Source organism: Zonotrichia leucophrys, chromosome 28 (genome assembly GCF_028769735.1).
Source record: "Zonotrichia leucophrys gambelii isolate GWCS_2022_RI chromosome 28, RI_Zleu_2.0, whole genome shotgun sequence".
Taxonomy (NCBI): domain Eukaryota; kingdom Metazoa; phylum Chordata; class Aves; order Passeriformes; family Passerellidae; genus Zonotrichia; species Zonotrichia leucophrys.
In genome coordinates, this window is record NC_088197.1 from 1,624,418 (window position 1) to 1,641,703 (window position 17,286).

The 17,286-nt window shown below is 55.5% G+C and overlaps 1 protein-coding gene and 1 pseudogene across 4 annotated transcripts; both read right to left on the bottom strand.

The window, feature by feature from the left end:
* Positions 1–863: 863 nt before the first annotated feature.
* LOC135459011 (uncharacterized) lies at positions 864–1,682 on the bottom strand (annotated as a pseudogene).
* MOB3A (MOB kinase activator 3A) lies at positions 864–15,681 on the bottom strand. 4 transcript variants are annotated; one of them, XM_064734591.1, is made up of 5 exons: positions 15,560–15,648; positions 9,924–10,014; positions 4,679–5,183; positions 2,874–3,076; positions 864–2,068 (listed from the first exon to the last, which is right to left on the bottom strand). In XM_064734591.1, the coding sequence occupies exons 3-5, from the start codon at positions 5,094–5,096 to the stop codon at positions 2,039–2,041; spliced, it is 651 nt and encodes a 216-aa protein (XP_064590661.1). In that variant the 5' UTR covers positions 5,097–5,183; positions 9,924–10,014; positions 15,560–15,648; the 3' UTR covers positions 864–2,038. The 4 variants fall into 4 exon arrangements, with proteins under 4 accessions (XP_064590661.1, XP_064590662.1, XP_064590660.1 ...); XM_064734592.1 differs by lacking the exon at positions 15,560–15,648 and adding an exon at positions 10,836–11,137; XM_064734590.1 differs by lacking the exon at positions 9,924–10,014 and having other exon boundaries at positions 15,560–15,681.
* Between the last annotated feature and the right edge of the window lie 1,605 nt (positions 15,682–17,286).

Sequence of the window (17,286 nt, forward strand, 5' to 3'; positions counted from 1 at the left end):
CTTGCAGGTGTCCTGGTTTCAGCTGGGACAGAGCCAGTTCTCTCCCAGGAGCTGGTACAGGGCCGTGTTTGGGATCTGGGATGAGAATAATGCTGATAACACACCGATGTTTTGGTGTTGCTCAGCAGTGCTTACCCTAAGCCAAGGACTTTGTGTGTCCCGTGCTCTGCCAGCAAGGAGGGGCACAACAACTGGGGGAAGCAGGGCTGGGACAGCTGACCCAGGCTGGCCAAAGAGATATTCCACACCAAGGAACAGCATGTTCTCCAGCTGAGCTGCACCCACAAAACACTGGGAGAGGGCTGGAGGGTGGTCCCAGCACCTCACTGGGCAGGGGAACAGGCAAGAGCCAGTGCTGCAGGCAGGGAACAGGAGGAGCTGCAGCTGGGGAGCCCCTCACTCCCCTCCTGGCCAGGAAAAGTGTGCAACCCCCAAATGCAGCGTTTTTCCCAATTTAGTCCACCAGCCTCAAGGACTGCACCCCTGGCTCCTCCCCATGGTAGAGGAGCCTCTTGGCAAGTTGGTGAGCTGGAATTCCCCTCCCCTGCCCACTTCCACCTGAGTTCCAGAGCTGGGAGAACAGCTCAGCCCTGGGGTACAGAGACACCGCAGACACAAATCAGGACAAGCCCTGGGTCAGGCCCCATGGCCTTGGGACCCAGCACAGGGCTTGGAGCAGCCTGGACCTGGCACAGGGAGAGCAGGAGGAGCCCAAGCAACCCCCAGGAGCTGTGCCAGGAGCACACACCCACGGGCTCCCAGCTCCCTGCACAATCCCCAAGGAGCCCAAACACCCAGGGTTTGTTTTGCTGATGGGAAGGTTCTGACGAAGGTGCAGTCACGAGACGCTCGGCGGCGGCGTGTGCTGTGTAAATACAACATAATTTATTGGTTCCATTGCAGAGCACGAGTGGTATTTGTACGAGTGTCCTAACGGCAGGATGAGAAATGAGAGAGTCACATATGTACAGAGATTCCAGGGAATGCTTTGTAAGGAAGAAGTGGTTGGTTAGTGGTGCAGTTTGGTCACTTACTGGTCCCCAATCCTAGGTAGACCCACTACCTACCAGGGGCACTGCCAAGCTCTCCTCGTGCAAGCAGCGGGTGAGGCTGGAGGGCTCTGGCTGCAGAGCAGATTTTGGTCCCAGATGTGCACAGCTGGATGGGATGGTGATGCTGATGAAGGGGAGAAGGCTCCATACCCCAGCAGGGAGCAGGATGGTCCCGGCAGGGTCAGCGTACCACGAGGGACAGGGAGGGAGGGAGGGGATGGAGGAGAATTCCTGGTGCCTGTCCCAGCACCTCCCCTCTGGTGGCTCCCATGAGGAGCTGCCAGCGTGGATCTGTGTCCCCATGGGGACAGTGCAGAGCCACAGCTGGGCTGTGTGTGCAGAGCTCAGCTCAGGGCTGGGCTGACACACGAGGGCAGATTTCCAGTCCAACAGCAGCAGCCCCAGCTGTGGCAGCCATGGGATGAAGCCCAGTCCCAGCTCACTCAGAGGGAGCACAGGAGAGCCAGGCCTTGGGGACAGGTGGGCACAGAGCAGCTCTGCCCCAATCCCAGACTCACAGCCAGTGGAAGAGGTGCTGGGGATCCACACCTGGGGGATCCATGCACACCAGTCCTGTTCCCTGCCTCCAGGGGTGGGAAATGCGGATCCCAAGGGAGGCACTGCTTCCATGGCAGCACCAGCCCCACGGCACAGCTCTGTGTGCAGTGTCTGGCTCAGCTCACTCAGGGCACACAGAGGAGGCAGCTCAGGCAGCTCTTCCCCACTCTGAGAGCCAACATTCCCATCAAGTGGCCCACAAAATATTTTCTTTCTTTTTTATAGAAATTACTATAAAAAATTAGTTAATCTAGAGCATCTTTAAAAAAATATTCCTGCAGTATCACAGTTTTACATTGAAACTCATTAAAAATATATAATTTCTTCAACAAAACGTCTCTGTTCTCCCCTTGAATCACCTCTCCAGTCTGGGGCTGGGGCTGGGAGCCCTCGAGGAGGTGCCGAGGAGGGAGCAGGAGGGTCTGAGCTCAGTGGCACATCCTGGAGGTCATTTCCTTCTGGCAAAGGGACAGAGAACACAAGGGACTGTGAAGGAGGATGCAGGCTCCCAGTGAGGGTGCAGATAAACCCCGTGTTTAGCTGTCAGTGTCACTCCCAGCACGGGGTGACCCTGCTGCCCAGTTTGGGCAGGGCTGTGTCCCCCCCACCATTCCCAGCACATCCCAGTCCCATCCTGACTCCCAGGTTCCTGACACTTACACTGCAAGGCCTGAATTTGGGCAACCAGCTTTAGAAGGGAATCATGGAATCCTTAAGGGTTGGAAAGACTCCCAAGACCATCAAGTCCAACCATTACCCCACCACTGCTGTGTCACCACCAAACCATGTCCCCAAGTGTCACAGCCACATGTTTTTTCTAGAGATGATGACTCCAACACTGCCCTGGGCAGACCATTCCAATGCCTGTCCCACCCCTTCAGTGAAGAAATTTTCCTTTAAACCCCAATGTAAGCTTCCACTGGCACAGCTTGAGACAGTTTCCTCCTGTCCTGTCACTGGGACAAGACTGAGCCTCCCCAGCTGTCCCCTCCTGTCAGGAGCTGTGCAGAGCCACAGGGTCCCCCCTGAGCCTCCTTTTCTCCAGGCTGAGCCATCCCCAGCTCCCTCAGTTGCTCCAGACCCTTCCCCAGCTCTGTTCTTATCTCTGGACATGCTCCAGCCCCTCAATGTCTTTGCTGGAGTGAGGGGCCCAAAACTGACCCCAGGATTTGGGGTGGGGCCTCCTGAGAAGGTTCCAGAGCCCTCTGTGACTCCCCCAGCCCTGTGCTGGCCACAGACCCTGAGACCCCCCCAGACACTCACCAGGGGCTCCAGCTCCTTGGTGTCTATGAGATTGAACTCTTTCACAAAGTAGTAAAAGTGCTTGTAGCAGGTGTTCACGTGGGCCTCGGAGCCCATCTGGGTGATCCTGTCGAAGTGGTGGATGTAGACGTGGACAAACACCCGGAAAAGCCTGGACAGAATCTTCTTCACCACTGGCAGGAAGTTCTTGGGGAAGGGAGTACCTTGGGAGGGGAAGAGTGGCCATGAAAAACCTTCAGTCAAGTTAAAGCTGGTTGCTTAGGGCTAAAAGAAATTGGTAAAATAGATTGATGGAAATTGGTATAATAATAAATTGGTAAAATGGACAGATTGAGGCAAAAGTTCTGTCCCTGGTAATTTCCAGCTCTTGACTCCTTTTTCCCTTCCTTTGGGAAGGGAAACACATTTTTCAAAGCAGAGATTTTTGAAGTGACAGAGTGATGCACTGTGTGACTGAAAGCAGAGCCCACATTCCCAGCAGTTGTTTCAGTCAGACAAGAGTTTCTTCTACTCCTGCTTGATGTATTTATATAAACAGTGCAAAACATCAGATACAACCAAGCAACTTCCCAAAGGAAAGGGCTGTTAAGTCCCCACAGTTATCCCTTGTTTTGGTACATCTTTAGCTCTTTGGTTAAAAATTAAAGCTGTTTAGGTCCTCTTTGAAGGCTCCAGGACTGTTTGGCTGCAGAGCAGTCTGGCCATGCAGCCTCCATGGGATACAGGGTGTAAAGTTCACACTGTTTCTGGAGGAACAAGGACGAGTTCAACCCTTTCCTTGCTCTGCCACAGCTGCAGCATTTCAGTCAGCATTGAGGGACCTGGTTAAAGCTGAGCTGAAGACAGAAACAACTCAAAAACCCCAAACCACAACCCTCGTGCTGTCGGCAGCTCGTCCTGCAGCCCAGAACAGAACCAACATCCCCAGTGAGGTCCCCAGAGAGCTGCAGCAGAGCCTGTGCAGCGTGAGAAGAATGGCTGGGGAGGGTTTGGTGCTGCAGATAGCTCAAAACTGGCTGTTTATGGCCCCCCTCCCCTCTCTGCCCACTCCACACCAGGTTTAAGCAGCATTTTGGCACAGTGGAGGATCCCTGTGGATGCTCAAGTGGCAGATGTGCCCCAAATAGGGACCAACTGCATCCCATCAGAGCTGCAAAGGGAAAAACACCAGGGCAGGAGGGAGGGAGGGAGCTCTGCTGCACCTCATCTCCTCCATCCCAGGAGATGGAGGCTCTGCACAGGCTCAGTTGTATTTACCTGATAACTTAGAGACTAAATTCTTCCATCTTCATCACAAAACAAAACCCAACAATCTCTGTCCCAAAGCTGCCTTTGGATATGGAGATTGAGGTGTCTTAGGCCAAATTCCTGGCAGTAGATGAAACATGGCCCTTCCCTCCAGGCCTGTGCCAGCATCCCACCCCTCAGCAGGGGCAGAGGCAGCCAGTGTGGCCTCTAATAACAGAGGGGGTGATTATGGCAGGTGACACAGAGCTGTGCCTCAGAGCTGGGCTGGCCAGCAGCTCCCTGAGAGCATCCTGCATCCAGCATGAGCCACTCAGAGACTGACTGAGTGCTCCAAGGGCAGCCTCCTGTTTCACTGGAAGCATTGAGCTATGGACACTCGAGGTATCCGTGATCCCAGTGAGATCTGGGTATTCCAGCAGTGCAGAAGAGCTGGGAAGAGCTCACTGCACAGAAACAGCTCAGCTGTGCTGCAGCATCTCCTGGAACAGCAACAGCAGCTCCACGAGAAGGCTGCACACCCCTCCCTCCCTCCAGCCCCAGCTGGGACCCCAACTCACCGACATTGGTGGGGAAGATGTCCTCGTTGTTGATCTGCACCTCGATCCAGTCCATGAGCAGGTTCATGTACTGGGGCGCCGACAGGGCCGTGGGTTTGCGGTACTTGTGCTCGTCCTGCCACCTGTACTCGTACTTGGGCCCCCCGGACATGACGGGGCAGGACTGCTCCGTGCAATAGTCACTGATGGTGCCGTAGATGAGGTTGATGCGGTTGAAGAAGTCCACGACGTGCACGGCCACCCAGTCGTTCTGCTCCTCGCCCGGCGGCAGCTGCACGGCCACCTTCAAGTCCAGGCCGGCGTTGAGCGAGGCCTGGGCCTTCTTGTGCAGCTCGAAGCGCTGAGTGCCCGGCTCGAACTTGCGCTTGGGCCGGAAGGTTTTGTCCTTGTTGAACACTTGCTTCAGAGCGTGCGACATTTTCCTCCTCTGGCGTGGCCTGCAGGCCCGCAGCGGTGACGGCCTCTGATCTTCACAGGAACCTCCCTCTGCTCATCTGGTCCTTATCTGCAACACAGCACAGAAGGGCAGCGATTAGGAGCAGCTTTCTCAACAGGAAACCTCGTGTAAATCCCATAGGAAGAGATCTGGGATGCCATCTGGGCCCTCGCCCCACATCTGAGAAGGGGGGGAGCCCACGGCAGCTTCCCTTCCCTTCCCTTCCCTTCCCTTCCCTTCCCTTCCCTTCCCTTCCCTTCCCTTCCCTTCCCTTCCCTTCCCTTCCCTTCCCTTCCCTTCCCTTCCCTTCCCTTCCCTTCCCTTCCCTTCCCTTCCCTTCCCTTCCCTTCCCTTCCCCAGCGGGAAGGGAGGCCTGGGCTGGTCAGTGTCACTCCTGAGCTGCCAGGAGTGACACTGTGGGAATGAGGGAACAGCCCCACAGCCATGGGAAGGGGCTGCCACCCACCCTGACAGCGCCACATCTGCACCCCAAGGCTCAGGAACGCCCCCACCTGCTTGGCTCCACGCACTGACAAAGGGTAAAACCAGCTGGGTTTCACCCAGATCCCATTTTCACCTCTGCATCCCCCTTTGGGAACAAGGCCAGGCCAGGTCATGCCAGCCCACAGGACAGCTCAGAGCTGCTGCCAGACAGCCCCCACCAAGCCACTGAAAGTGAGAGACAGGAACCAAGGGGTGGAGGGCAAAGAGAAGAAGAAGTCACAGCTCAGGCACCCGGAAAGCAAATATCCTGAAATAACACCAGCCCTGAGAGCAGCCACAGCCTCTTCTGCAGGTGCACACAGACCATAAACATATTTCCCACTTCAGTTTAGCTGCGTTTACAAGTTGAAAACTGGAAGATGAGGGGAAGCTCATCTTCCTGTTCCAGACTGTAGAAAATCAGCTCCAAGGGTGAGACACAAGTTGAGATCTGAAGGGATGCTGACAAGAAACACAGCTCTGTTTATCTGTAGCTAATTATACCTCCTTTGTTCCCACATCCAGCCCCTCACAGAATTTGTGCCAGGCTGCTCTTTGATGAAAGCTTATGGCAGAAAGCTTTGTGTACCAAAAATATTATTTTACATGTGCTGGACAGAGAAATGAATAAAGTAATAGAAATTAAGCTGATGCTTTAAATAGCATAAATAAGTTTCCATAATTTCATAAGCAAGCAAGCAAAAAAAAAACCCTTTCCCCAAACAGAATCTACGTAGATTTACATGAGGCCTCAGATTGACATGAGTGTTGCTCCAATAGGTAAACAGTGTCCTCAAATGCTGGCAAGCACATCCCAAACTCAAGGTCATGACTACCATGGCTGCAATCGAGCCCGTCTCCAACAGATGCTGCAGTGCTAATCAGCAGTTCTTCTCTGAAGAAAGATTAAAAAGCTTTAAAGCCAAGGCCTCTTGTTTCCTTCTTTAATTACAGTGAGGAAGAAACCCCAAACCACTCCAGTTCACCTCACTAAGAACAGGCTCAATATTTCCTGCGGGAACGGGCTCAGTAACCTCTTCCATGCAGGAGCTGAGAGATCCAAACCCCAAACATGGGCTGTGATGTGTTGGGAGAAACCCTAAAAGCAATTTAATGTGGGCTGAGAGGTGAATCCAGAGGAGATATGTCATCATGGAATGGTTTAGATTGGAAGGAACCTTAAAGACATCCAGCTGCCATGGGCAGGGACCTTTGGTGTGCAGGGACACCTTTGGTGTGCAGGGACACCTCTGGTGTGCAGGGACACCTCTGGTGTGCAGGGACACCTCTGGTGTGCAGGGACACCTTTGGTGTGCAGGGACACCTTTGGTGTGCAGGGACACCTCTGGTGTGCAGGGACACCTTTGGTGTGCAGGGACACCTTTGGTGTGCAGGGACACCTTTGGTGTGCAGGGACACCTCTGGTGTGCAGGGACACCTTTGGTGTGCAGGGACACCTCTGGTGTGCAGGGACACCTCTGGTGTGCAGGGACACCCTCCACTAGACCAGGCTGCTCCAAGCCCCATCCAGCCTGGCCTCCTGCTGCCCAAACAGCTGCTGTGACCCCGTGAGCCACCTCAGGGGAGGCAAACCCAGCACAGCCCCCTGGCAGATGTGTCCTTTGGAGCGTGATCCAGCCCCAGACGTGGCAGAGGAAGCAGTGAAGGGTGTGGGGAGACAGCTGAGCAGGGCTGGTTGGCAGGAGCTGTGTCACAGCCTGGCCACATCCTGTGCCAGAGCAGGAAGCTCCAGGGACTGCGCCCACCCCGGAACCGAGGCAGGGCCCCCACAGAAGCAGCAATGTGGGCAGCAGGTGCTGAGGCTGCTGCTGCTTCCAGCAGAAAGTCCAGGGAAGCTCCTGTGATGAGTTCCCTGGGCTGGAGATGGAGGAAAACACATCCTCTCACACAAGAAACCACAAAGCAGCAGCAGCAGCAGCCTCCATGTGGCTCCCTGGAGCACCCCCAGCAGTGATTCCATCCCTGCTTCTTTTCTGGAGGATCTGCTCTGCAGGGCTGCCATGGATGTGGATGTAAAACCTAAGGGTGAAAACAAACATCCCCTGGCTTTGGCAACACACATCAAGAAACAAACACCAACCATTTTCCTCATCTGAGCGAGATGGAGAGACTTCATAGAATCCCAGAATATCCTGAGTGGGAAGGGACCTCAGGGATGATCAGTGCAGCCCTGTCCCTGCAGAGCAACCCCAACACCCCACCCTGAGCACCCTGGGAGTGCTGGTCTGGGTTGGGAGAGACCTTAGGGACCATCTTGTTCCACCTTGCACCAGCCCAGGCTGCTCAGAGCCCTGTCCAGCTCTGGCACCCTGGGCAGCAGCAGCCACTGAGAGTTCAGGTGACACCAGGGGTGACAGACACGACCCCACTGCCTGCACTGCCAGCACAGCCAGCTCCACACAGGCTCAGAGACCGGACAGCCCATGGAACCTGGAATGTCCTCAGTGGGAAGGGACCCTCAGGGATCATTGATCCAGCCCTGTCCCTGCACAGCCACCCCAACACCCCCACCCTGAGCAGCCCTGGGAGCTCCTGCAGCTCTGGCAGCCTTGGCACCATTCCCTGGGCAGCCTGGGCAGTGCCCAGCAGCCTCGGGGGGCAGAACCTTGCCCTGAGCTCCATGCCAAGGCCTGGCACAGCTGCAGCCCTTGCTGGGCTCCTGTCCCTGTGCCAGAGCAGAGCTCAGCCCCTGCCCCTGTGCCTGCCCTGGGGAGGAGCTGCAGCCCCCGAGGAGCCTCCCCTCAGTCTCCTGGGCTGCAGCTGAACCAGCCAAGTGCCCTCAGCTGCTCCTCAGCCCTTCCCCAGCTCCGTGTCCCTCCTCTGGGCACTCTCCAACAGCTCTGGGTCCTTCTGATCCCGTGGTGCCCAAAGTGCCCCCAGCACTGGAGCTGAGGCTGCCCCAGGGCAGAGCAGAGTGGGACAATCCCTCCCTGGGCCTGGTGCCCCCAGCACAGGGTGGCCCTTGGGGCTGCCAGGACCCAGCAGGGACTCAGATCCAACTTGCACTGACCAGGACCCCCAGGCCCTTCCCAGGGCGCCGCTCTCCAGCCTCTCATCCCCAGCCTGTCCCTGCACCCAGGGCTGCCCCATCCCAGGGCAGGATCTGACACTTGCCCTTGTCACTTGTCCAGCCCCATATTCGTCAGGGTCTCTGTGCAGGGCAGGTTACTTGGTGTTGAGGCAGCATTTGTCCTACAAACAAATCCCTGATCCTATGGAGACATCATCCCTGAGAACCGGGGAGCTCAACACAGAGCAATTGTCTCTCAGACGATTCAGCATCTGTGTGAAGCATTAGCAAAATGAGTAGCTGAGACATCAAGCAGATGCAGCCTATTTAATTACGGTCTCTGACTGCAATGAGCTAAAAGAAACATTTAGCTCTAGGAAAAAAAATAAAAATAAAGAGGCACAGAGACCAAAGCATCCCTGACATTGCTCAGAGATGATATCATCTGTACAACACCTACTTCCACAGGCAGGAGTCACAGCTGACACCGCCCCCGCACACGAGGGAAAGGAAAGGTTAGAGACAATTGGAAATGGGACGTGCAAAGCACCTGGATGCTATCTGCAGGCTTTAAAGGTGGGGGGAAAAACCACTCCCCCCCTAAACAAACCTCAGTACATTTTGTTGCCTCCTCCTTTGAGCCAGCCAAGATCACAGCAGACGTCACTGGTGCTCTGAGAGGACCTTGGCCAGTGCCCAGGATCAGAGCCCTGACCCCCGTGGGCTGCCCAGGGCACAAACACACCTCCAGCTTATCCCAAGGACACGGGAGGAGCAGCTCCCTGCTGGGCTGGACCTGCCTGCCCAGGGGGCTCAAGGCCTGGCCCTCCCATCCCAAAAGCTCCTTTTCTCTGACTCCCTGCTTGTGCAGCTCCAGTCCTGGGCTGGTTTTGCTGCCAGGGCTGTTGGCACTGTCCTCGCCAGGAATGGTGGATCATGAGGAGCTGCCTTGCTCTAACCCCAGGCTCTGGGCAGAGGAAGGAGGCCCAGGCAGCAGCTTCCCAACTCTTGTCACTTGTGAAAGCAGCTCAGAGTCTGGAAAAGGGAAGTCAGCTCCTCCAAAACACCGGGAAACTGCCTCCCCCTGCACCCTGCTGAGCCATCCCGAGGTTTTCCAGGAGCCAGCAGAGTTCCCGACAGAGGCAGAACGGCCCAAAAAGGACTCCAGGAGTCCCATGACTGCTCCATCAGTGCCAGCCCCAGCAGCACTCCATGCTCCCCTCGGCTGCCAACACTGCACAGGGGTTTAACAACAGCCAGGGAAACCAGCAAGGCAGCAGTGAGCAAGCTCCTACCTGTGCTCCTGGCCTCAGCAGTCACTCCTGCAGAGGGCTCAGCCCTGCTCTGCACCCTCTGTAGCACTGGCAGGGGCTGAGTCCAAGCTTCCTTTTTCAAAAGAAAGGGAAAAAACCTCGCTGTTGGTTCCATGGGCGGCACAGCCCGGCGGCTCCGCGGCTGGGGAGGGGTCAGACACGAGGCCGCCTCCTCTCCCTCCTCCGTGACCCCAGCGCCGGGCGGCCACATCCCGCTGCCTCTGCTGGAACAGCCCTCCGGCACAGCCAGGCAGCTCCTCGGAGCAGGGACTGTCCAGCTTCCTGTCCGGGAAGCCAGGCTGCTGTCCCAGCATCGCTTGTCACCCCTGCGTGGGCAGCCTGTGACAGCCACCGTGTCCCCAGAGCTCACCAGATGTCGAGAACCACGATCCTGCTTCCCCTGAGCCATTCCCAGGGCCCTCAATGCCACGCCAGAATTCCCAACACAGGACACAGAACCCCCCTGACTGATAAAGCAGCCCTGATAAAGGTATTTTGCATGCACTGAGCATTTAAAGTAAAATCTTGAATTTACAGAGGAAAAGCAGCTTCAAACAGGCAACTTGCACAAAACAGCCAAGAGGGAGCACACACACATTTTTTCCACAATTCCACCCCCTCCTCCTTTCCCAAACCCCTTCCCATGGCCACTCTGCACCAGCTCAGTGTCTCAGGACAGGACAATCCTGGTTTGCTCCATCAAAGGACAGATTTCACTACAGAGAGCAGGGAGCAGAACAATCCTGGCAGCCACACCACACTAATGGCAGCCAGTTCCTGCGCCTCCAGAGCCAGTCTGGCAACAAACCAGGGCTTCTCTTCCTGGGACGAGACTCCCAGCTGCTCTTTCAATGGATCTGTGATATGAGGAGCAAAGGTCTGCCCCGTGCTTACCTCGGGCAGGGCAGGGCCGGGCTCAGAGGGCTCGGTGTGGCTGGAGGCACCTCTGGCCATTCATAATCCCGGCCAGCCGGCACTTCCACGTCAGCCGCTTCCTGTCTGGCACTGCCTGCAGCCTCCCGGCCTGGGAGCTGCCAATGTTTTCCCAAAATTAATCCTTCCCCTCTGCAGGCTCTGCCTTTCCTCCTGCAGATCGCTCCATGCTGCTGCAGGAGAGCAGAGCCACGGCTGCTCCCTTCATTGCCTTCCCCGTCTGTCCCCTGTGCTCAGCCCCTGCAGCTGAGGCTGCTCAGAAGTTTCTGGAAAAGGAGCAGCTCGACCCAGCCCAGCTGCACCCCCAACCCCACTTCATTCTGCTGCTCTGCACGACAACATCCACATTTTTCTTTTAGCAGCAGCCTTCGCAAGCAAATCTGAACAGGGCACACTGGAAATGCTGAATTCCCAAGGTTTGGGCAAACAAAGAGCCTTTTGTCTTTCACCAGAGTCAGCTTTAAGAAGGTTCTGCCTGTTGCCAGCCACCCCCAGGCCTCGCTATTCCAATCTGCTGCACAATTTGGAAATTCCCGAGTAAGAAATGGCACAGCTCTCCTGGGACTTCCCACGTCTCCAGGCCCTTCCTGGAAACAGGGTGGCTTAGGGGAAGAGGTTGGTTTAGGAGCAGGACAAGGCTATTTGCATGAGAAAAAAGCATAATAAAAGATCAAAAATAGTTATTCTGGGCTTTAACTGGCATCTCCTTCACTCCTGCAAGGTCAAGCATTCCAGACAATCCCAAAGCTGAGTTAGTTTATGGAATAAAGGGAAAAGCCCTGTTAAATTAAGCAGTATCTGGGATTGCAGAGGCCCCACCAGAGGTGAGGGGAGCTCTGGCAGAGCCCACCAAGAGCTGCAGGTGGGAATGCAGCTGCTGGGAGCAGAGAGCCCAGGTCAGCCAGCAGCATCCACCCCAGGCAGATGGATGAACAGGGAGTTTATTGCTTGGCTCCCAGATCAGGATTGACACTCAGGAGGGAGGTTATGGGTGACACTGCTCACACCACGCAGGGATGCTGAGGCAGTGAGTGCTGGAGAGGCTGGAAAACCCAGCCTGGCAAGGGAAAGGGAAGGCAAGAAACCCAAATTTCCAGCGTGGTTTGTCCCCCTGGCCCTTCCTCCCCACAGCCACAGAGGGAGAGAAGCCACAGGAGAAAGTTCTGTAAAAGGTCCCCTCGTGCTTCCCTGCCCAGAGGGAAAGGTCAGGCAGCAGATGCTGCAATCCCCAAGTGTTCCCAGTGACTGCAGGGAGCCCCACGGAGCCCCGGGTGTCGCTGACTCAGGGCCAGCCCTGCTGCTCTTACGTGACATCTGCAGCCATTGCAATGCCAGAGCCTGCAGAGCTGCTGGAAGGAGTCCACGGAGCCGGCCAGGCTGGGGCTGCGTGCGGAGGCAGAGCTAATCCTCCGTGGCTCTGCAGGGCTGGGCTAAGCTGACAGGCTGGGTCACGACTCCAGCACAGGTTAACTGCACTCACAGGAATTTCCAGGGGAGACACAGCCAGTGATGGCACAGCAGGAGCAGCTCCCACTTTTCCAGGAGCCTCTTGCTGTCCCCACTACAGGGTGGTGTTTATTAAGTCTCAGCTGAGCTGCTGGTCCCTCCCTGCTTGTGCAGGCTCTGTCCTGACCTCACTGGACACGGATATTTCTGGCCCCACAGCAGTTCCATTTCCTCGAACTTTGGGATCTGCCCCCACCCAAGTCAAAGCTAACATCAGTTTGGTGCATGAAATTTGCATTAGGATGATAAAATGACTATGGCACCATTGTAACAGTGGGCTGGGATCCCAGGAAGTGTGGGATCACACCCCAGGGCTGAGCTGGAGCACGAGCTGGCCACACAACCAGCCTTTCCCAGAGCATGGATAATCCCAGGGACAAACATCCCCTTTCCCTATGCTCATGTCACACGTTGGGATGAAAGGCAGGATTGTTTCTTGCTGACAGCAGAGGCCCACGAGGCCTCTCCTGCCCTGGCAGGAGATACAGGAATAACTCAAATCCCTCAGCACAGCTCCAGGCACAGAACCAGCCCATGGATGTGGAGCTGGAGACCACCTCAACAGCAACCACATCACACAGGCAGAGGAAAGGGAGAAGGAAGCAAAGGCAGCCAGACAACAGCCCCAAGAGAGGCCTGCAGAAAATACAGAGCCTTTCAGAGCAGCCACAGGCCCAGCTCAGCTCCTGCTGCAACCTCAGCCATAGCCTGGGTGGCTCCAGCTCACCCTGTGTCCCACGAGTTCCCTGGAACAGCCCAGGGTCACACACGGCAGTGTCTGCAGCACCACCACGGTGGCCTTGTGGCTCTCACACTGAGCCAGCACCAGCAGCAGCCCTTTGGGACCTCAGCCAGGTTTTCTGGAGGAAGTCAGAGCTGTCAGATGTGATGGATTGTTTTGCTCTGGCGTTGCCCCCGACTTGCAAAAGTTGTTGTTTTGCTGGAGTTTTTTTCTGACTTCCACTGCCTCCATCCCTTCCTCTGCCCTCCCTTCTGCAAAAACCAGGAGCAGAGCAGCAGCTTCACCACACCACCAGCTCCAAGGGAAGCAGGCAGCAAACCAGGGATACCTCTGCCTCTCAGGAGCATCTGGAAAAAGGAGGATAAAGGTGCAGCCTAAGGTGCACTCTTTATTGACAGCATTAGCTGGTATTACATATTCCTAAAGATAAGCTGATAAACCTCCAGCAAAGCTGGTTCTGGATCCACTTACAGCAGCATTTATGGCTCAAGAATCAGAAAATACTTCCCTGTCTTACTAGAAATTAAAATTCAGAAATTGAAAGCAATTCCCTTCCCAGGCCCGTGGACAGGGTTGGAAAGGTTTTGCAATCTCTGTGCTCTGACCCCAGATACTTTCACCACTCACATGGGACAATTTCTCTTTCATTAAGTGGCCATGGAGATCCCTGGCCCTCACAGAGGAGGAAGAGTGACCAAGCACAGCAGAGATCTGGACAGCCCAACCTCCAAAATGGGATTAAATCACCCCATTGCAGTGTGGGGGAACTTTTCATCCCATCAGCAGAAGGGCCATGTTAGATGTGGACAAGGAAGCAGCTCCAGAGGCAGCTGAAAGAAGCAGGACAACTTTGCTCAGGATGCTGAGTGTACTCTGAGCTCCCCAAGCCTTGGCCAAGCACAAGGGAGAGCTCATTTCCATCTCTGATGATGGCACAGGTGACAGAACAACAGAGCTGCAGGGTGAGCCAGGCACAGGGAACCAGCTCCCTGCTCAGCTCCTCGCTATAAACCAGCACTCCAGGTTCTGCCACCACTGGAAAGAATTCCCAATGCTGCTCTCCCTCTTTTTGGGGATTCTGAGGAGTCACAAACTCACCCCAGGTTCACCTCACAGGAAGTGACTAAGACAGAAAGTGAATCTGAAACATGGGAGAGACATTCCAGGGGACAGCGACAGACAAACAGGGAGCTGGAAGTGAGCCTGAGGTTGGGAAAGGAAGCAGAGAGCAAGGACAAAGCCCTGGGGACTCTGATAAACAGGTGGCTGGGGAAGTTTCACATCTCCCAGCAAAATCCCTCCCTGCCATGCAGCTTGGCAGAAGATTTCCAGACCGGAAAGGGACTTTTAACAAAGGGATGGAAATCTAGAAAGTGTGGCCACTCCAAGCTCTAAGAGGAGGGAATCCTGCCCTTCACTAGCACTGACAGAAAAGCTTTTCCCAAACATCTGTGCTGGACACTGGACAACTCCAGATCCCCCGTCCTTTCCCTCCAGAGGACTTCCTGCCCTTTCCTTTTGCCTGTCCTTCTCACACAGGTTACTTTGAAGGAGCTGAGCTCACTGTGCCCAGATCAGAGCAGAGGCAGCTCTGTAAGATCAGGATTCCTGAGCCTGCAGCAAGAGACAGAAGCAGAGCAAGAGTTTGCTTTCAAGTTCTCCTGACACGTTCTCCCTCATGACAGCTGAGCCGTGGCTCACCATGACCTGAAAAAAAAATGGAAAATTCCCCATTCCCTGACCAAAGGCTGGCACTTCAGGGCTATGCCTTAACCTATAGCAGCTGGGCTGTAGAAAGTCGGGAAGGAGAGGTGGAATAAAATAGGGAAGTTGAAAGCTGTAACTCCCAGTTGTGCCACCAACCCCCTTACTCTCTGCGGTATTTTTTTTCCTCATTATGAATTTCCCGGTTGCTCATGAATCCTGCAGCAGGTCCTATCCCTCTGAAGGGAGAGGGCTGTGCCCAGCAGCCAGGGGATGTCCCATGCAGGGGGGTTCTCCTCCGGGCCGGGCCAGCACAGGCAAATCCATACCCGGATCCATGCCCCGATCTATGCCCTAATCCATGCCCGGATCCCCGCCCTGCCCGCCCGGGGGGCTCCGGGCCCTCCTGAGGGGGCTCAGGCCGGGCCGCGGCCGCCATCGCCCCCCGCCCAGGCAAACACAAACAATTATGAACGCCCAGAGCGGGGATGCGGTGGCCGCAGCTCAACAGGTCCCGTCCTGTCCCGCCAAGGCCGGGGAGAGCCCGGCCCGGCCCCGCCGGGGGACCGCGGCCACCGGGGCTGAGGGGACACGTGGGCAGGGCTGGGGACACGCGGCCCCCTCCCGGCCCCTTTTCCCCGGAGGCCCCTCCGAGTCCGTCCTGCCGGGCCCTCCTCCCTCACAGCCTCTCCCGTGTCCCCTCACACCCCCGAGCCCCTCACAGCCCCCGCACCTGCTGGATGCGCTCCCTCGCCGGCGGACGCGCACCGCTCTCCGGGCCGCAGCACTCCCTCGCCGCGGGCCGCAGCACGCCCCGCGCGCCCGCCGCGCTCCCGCCGCTCCCGCGCCCTCCCGCGCGCCGCTCGCGGCCGGCCCTACTTCCTCTTAAAGGGGCCGCCCCCGCCTGCGCCGGCCCCGCCCACGGAAGGAGGGGGAAGGGGCGAGGCACAGCGGATGTCGGGCGGGGGGATGGTTCGTGTTTTATCGTATTTTAAAAATTTTATTCTAGGTTATTTAACTCTATCAGAATAAGTAGAATAAAAAAAAATTTACTTTCTTTTATTTTCTTCTATTTCCTTTCATTTTCTATTTTATTTTCTACTTTATTTTGTATTATTATCTTTATTTTCTAGTTTATCTTAATTTGATTTTGTTTTATTTTCTATTTCATCTTTTTATTTTCTCTTTCATTTTTATTCTATTTAAATTCTCTAAATGTATTTGCTTTCAATTTTATTTTTGTGTTTTCTTCTGTTTTATTTTCTTATTTATTTTCTTTAATTATATTTATTACTTATTTTCTTTAATTCTATTAATAATACATAATTCTATGTTTCTTTTATTCCATTCCAGTTATTTCCCTCTCTTCCCTTTTATTTCTTTTCTTCTATTCTGCTTTATTTTATTTTTTAAAAAAATTATTTCCCCATTTTATTCTGTTCTGTCCTATTTATTCAGTGTTTGTGTTTTCAGGAGCAGGGACAAGGCAGGGGGGTCCAAGCAGGGCATTGCTCCAAAGGGGGGCAGCTGCAGGGACCTGCCCAGACCTCAACTTTAAGGTCATAAAAAGGAGAAGTGGCCGGAACCAGCCCCTGGTTCAAAGGGAAATGCTCACAAACGTCAGGATAGGGAAACTCAAACCCCGCTGGGAAATCCCTGGGAAGCCCAAAACCAAAGGCGCCAAAAGCTGAACCAGAGCTGGGAGCTCCTGCCCCGTGAGGGGTTTTCCAACACTCCTGGCTGGAGCCGGCTGCTTTCCAGCCCAGGTACCCCAAAATCTCTGCAGAGCCCAGTTCAGTCCCTGAGGTGTTCACAGCCCCCACCCAAACTCACAGAATTCACAGCAGGAGCTGAGCTCACTGTGAATCACTGGGCTGGATGAGACCTCCAAGATCATCGAGTCCAACCCAGCCCCAACCCCTCAACTGAACCCTGGCACCCGGTGCCACATCCAGGCTCTGTTAAACACACCCAGGGATGGGGACTGCACCACCTCCCCGGGCAGCCAGTGCAGAACTTTATTACCCTTTCTGTAAAAAACCTTTTCCTGATATCCAACCTGTATTTCCCTTGGCACAGCTTGAGGCTGTGTGCTCTGGTTGTGTCAGTGCTGCTGCAGACAGAGCCCAGCCCAGCTGAGCACAGGCACCTTTCAGGAGCTGCAGAGAGCGATGGGGGCACCCCTGAGTCTCCTTTTCTCCAGGCTGAGCACCCCCAGGGTGTTCCCAGCCCAGCTGAGCAGCAGAACCTGGGCTGAAGCCTCAGCTCCTCGGGGGTTTCGGGCTGCCCGAGCTGGCCCCGGCTCACGGCGGCGGCTGCTGCAGAGCAGCTGATCCCGGTGCTGCTCCGGGGAACGGCCGGGCCCGGCTCCAGCAGCCCAGCCCCTCCTGTTCCAGCAGCCCCATCCCCTGCTGCTCCCGGGAACAGCCGGGCCCGGCTCCAGCAGCCGCGGGGCCCCTC

Bases quoted from the DNA above. Each gene is read 5' to 3' on its own strand.
- MOB3A (XM_064734590.1), bottom strand. From the start codon at position 5,096: ATGTCGCACGCTCTGAAGCAAGTGTTCAACAAGGACAAAACCTTCCGG. The intron at 3,077-4,678 runs GTGAGTTGGGGT...TCCCCTCCCAAG, and splicing joins CATCTTCCCCACCAATGTCG to GTACTCCCTTCCCCAAGAAC. The intron at 2,069-2,873 runs GTGAGTGTCTGG...TCCCTTTGCCAG, and splicing joins CCAAGGAGCTGGAGCCCCTG to AAGGAAATGACCTCCAGGAT.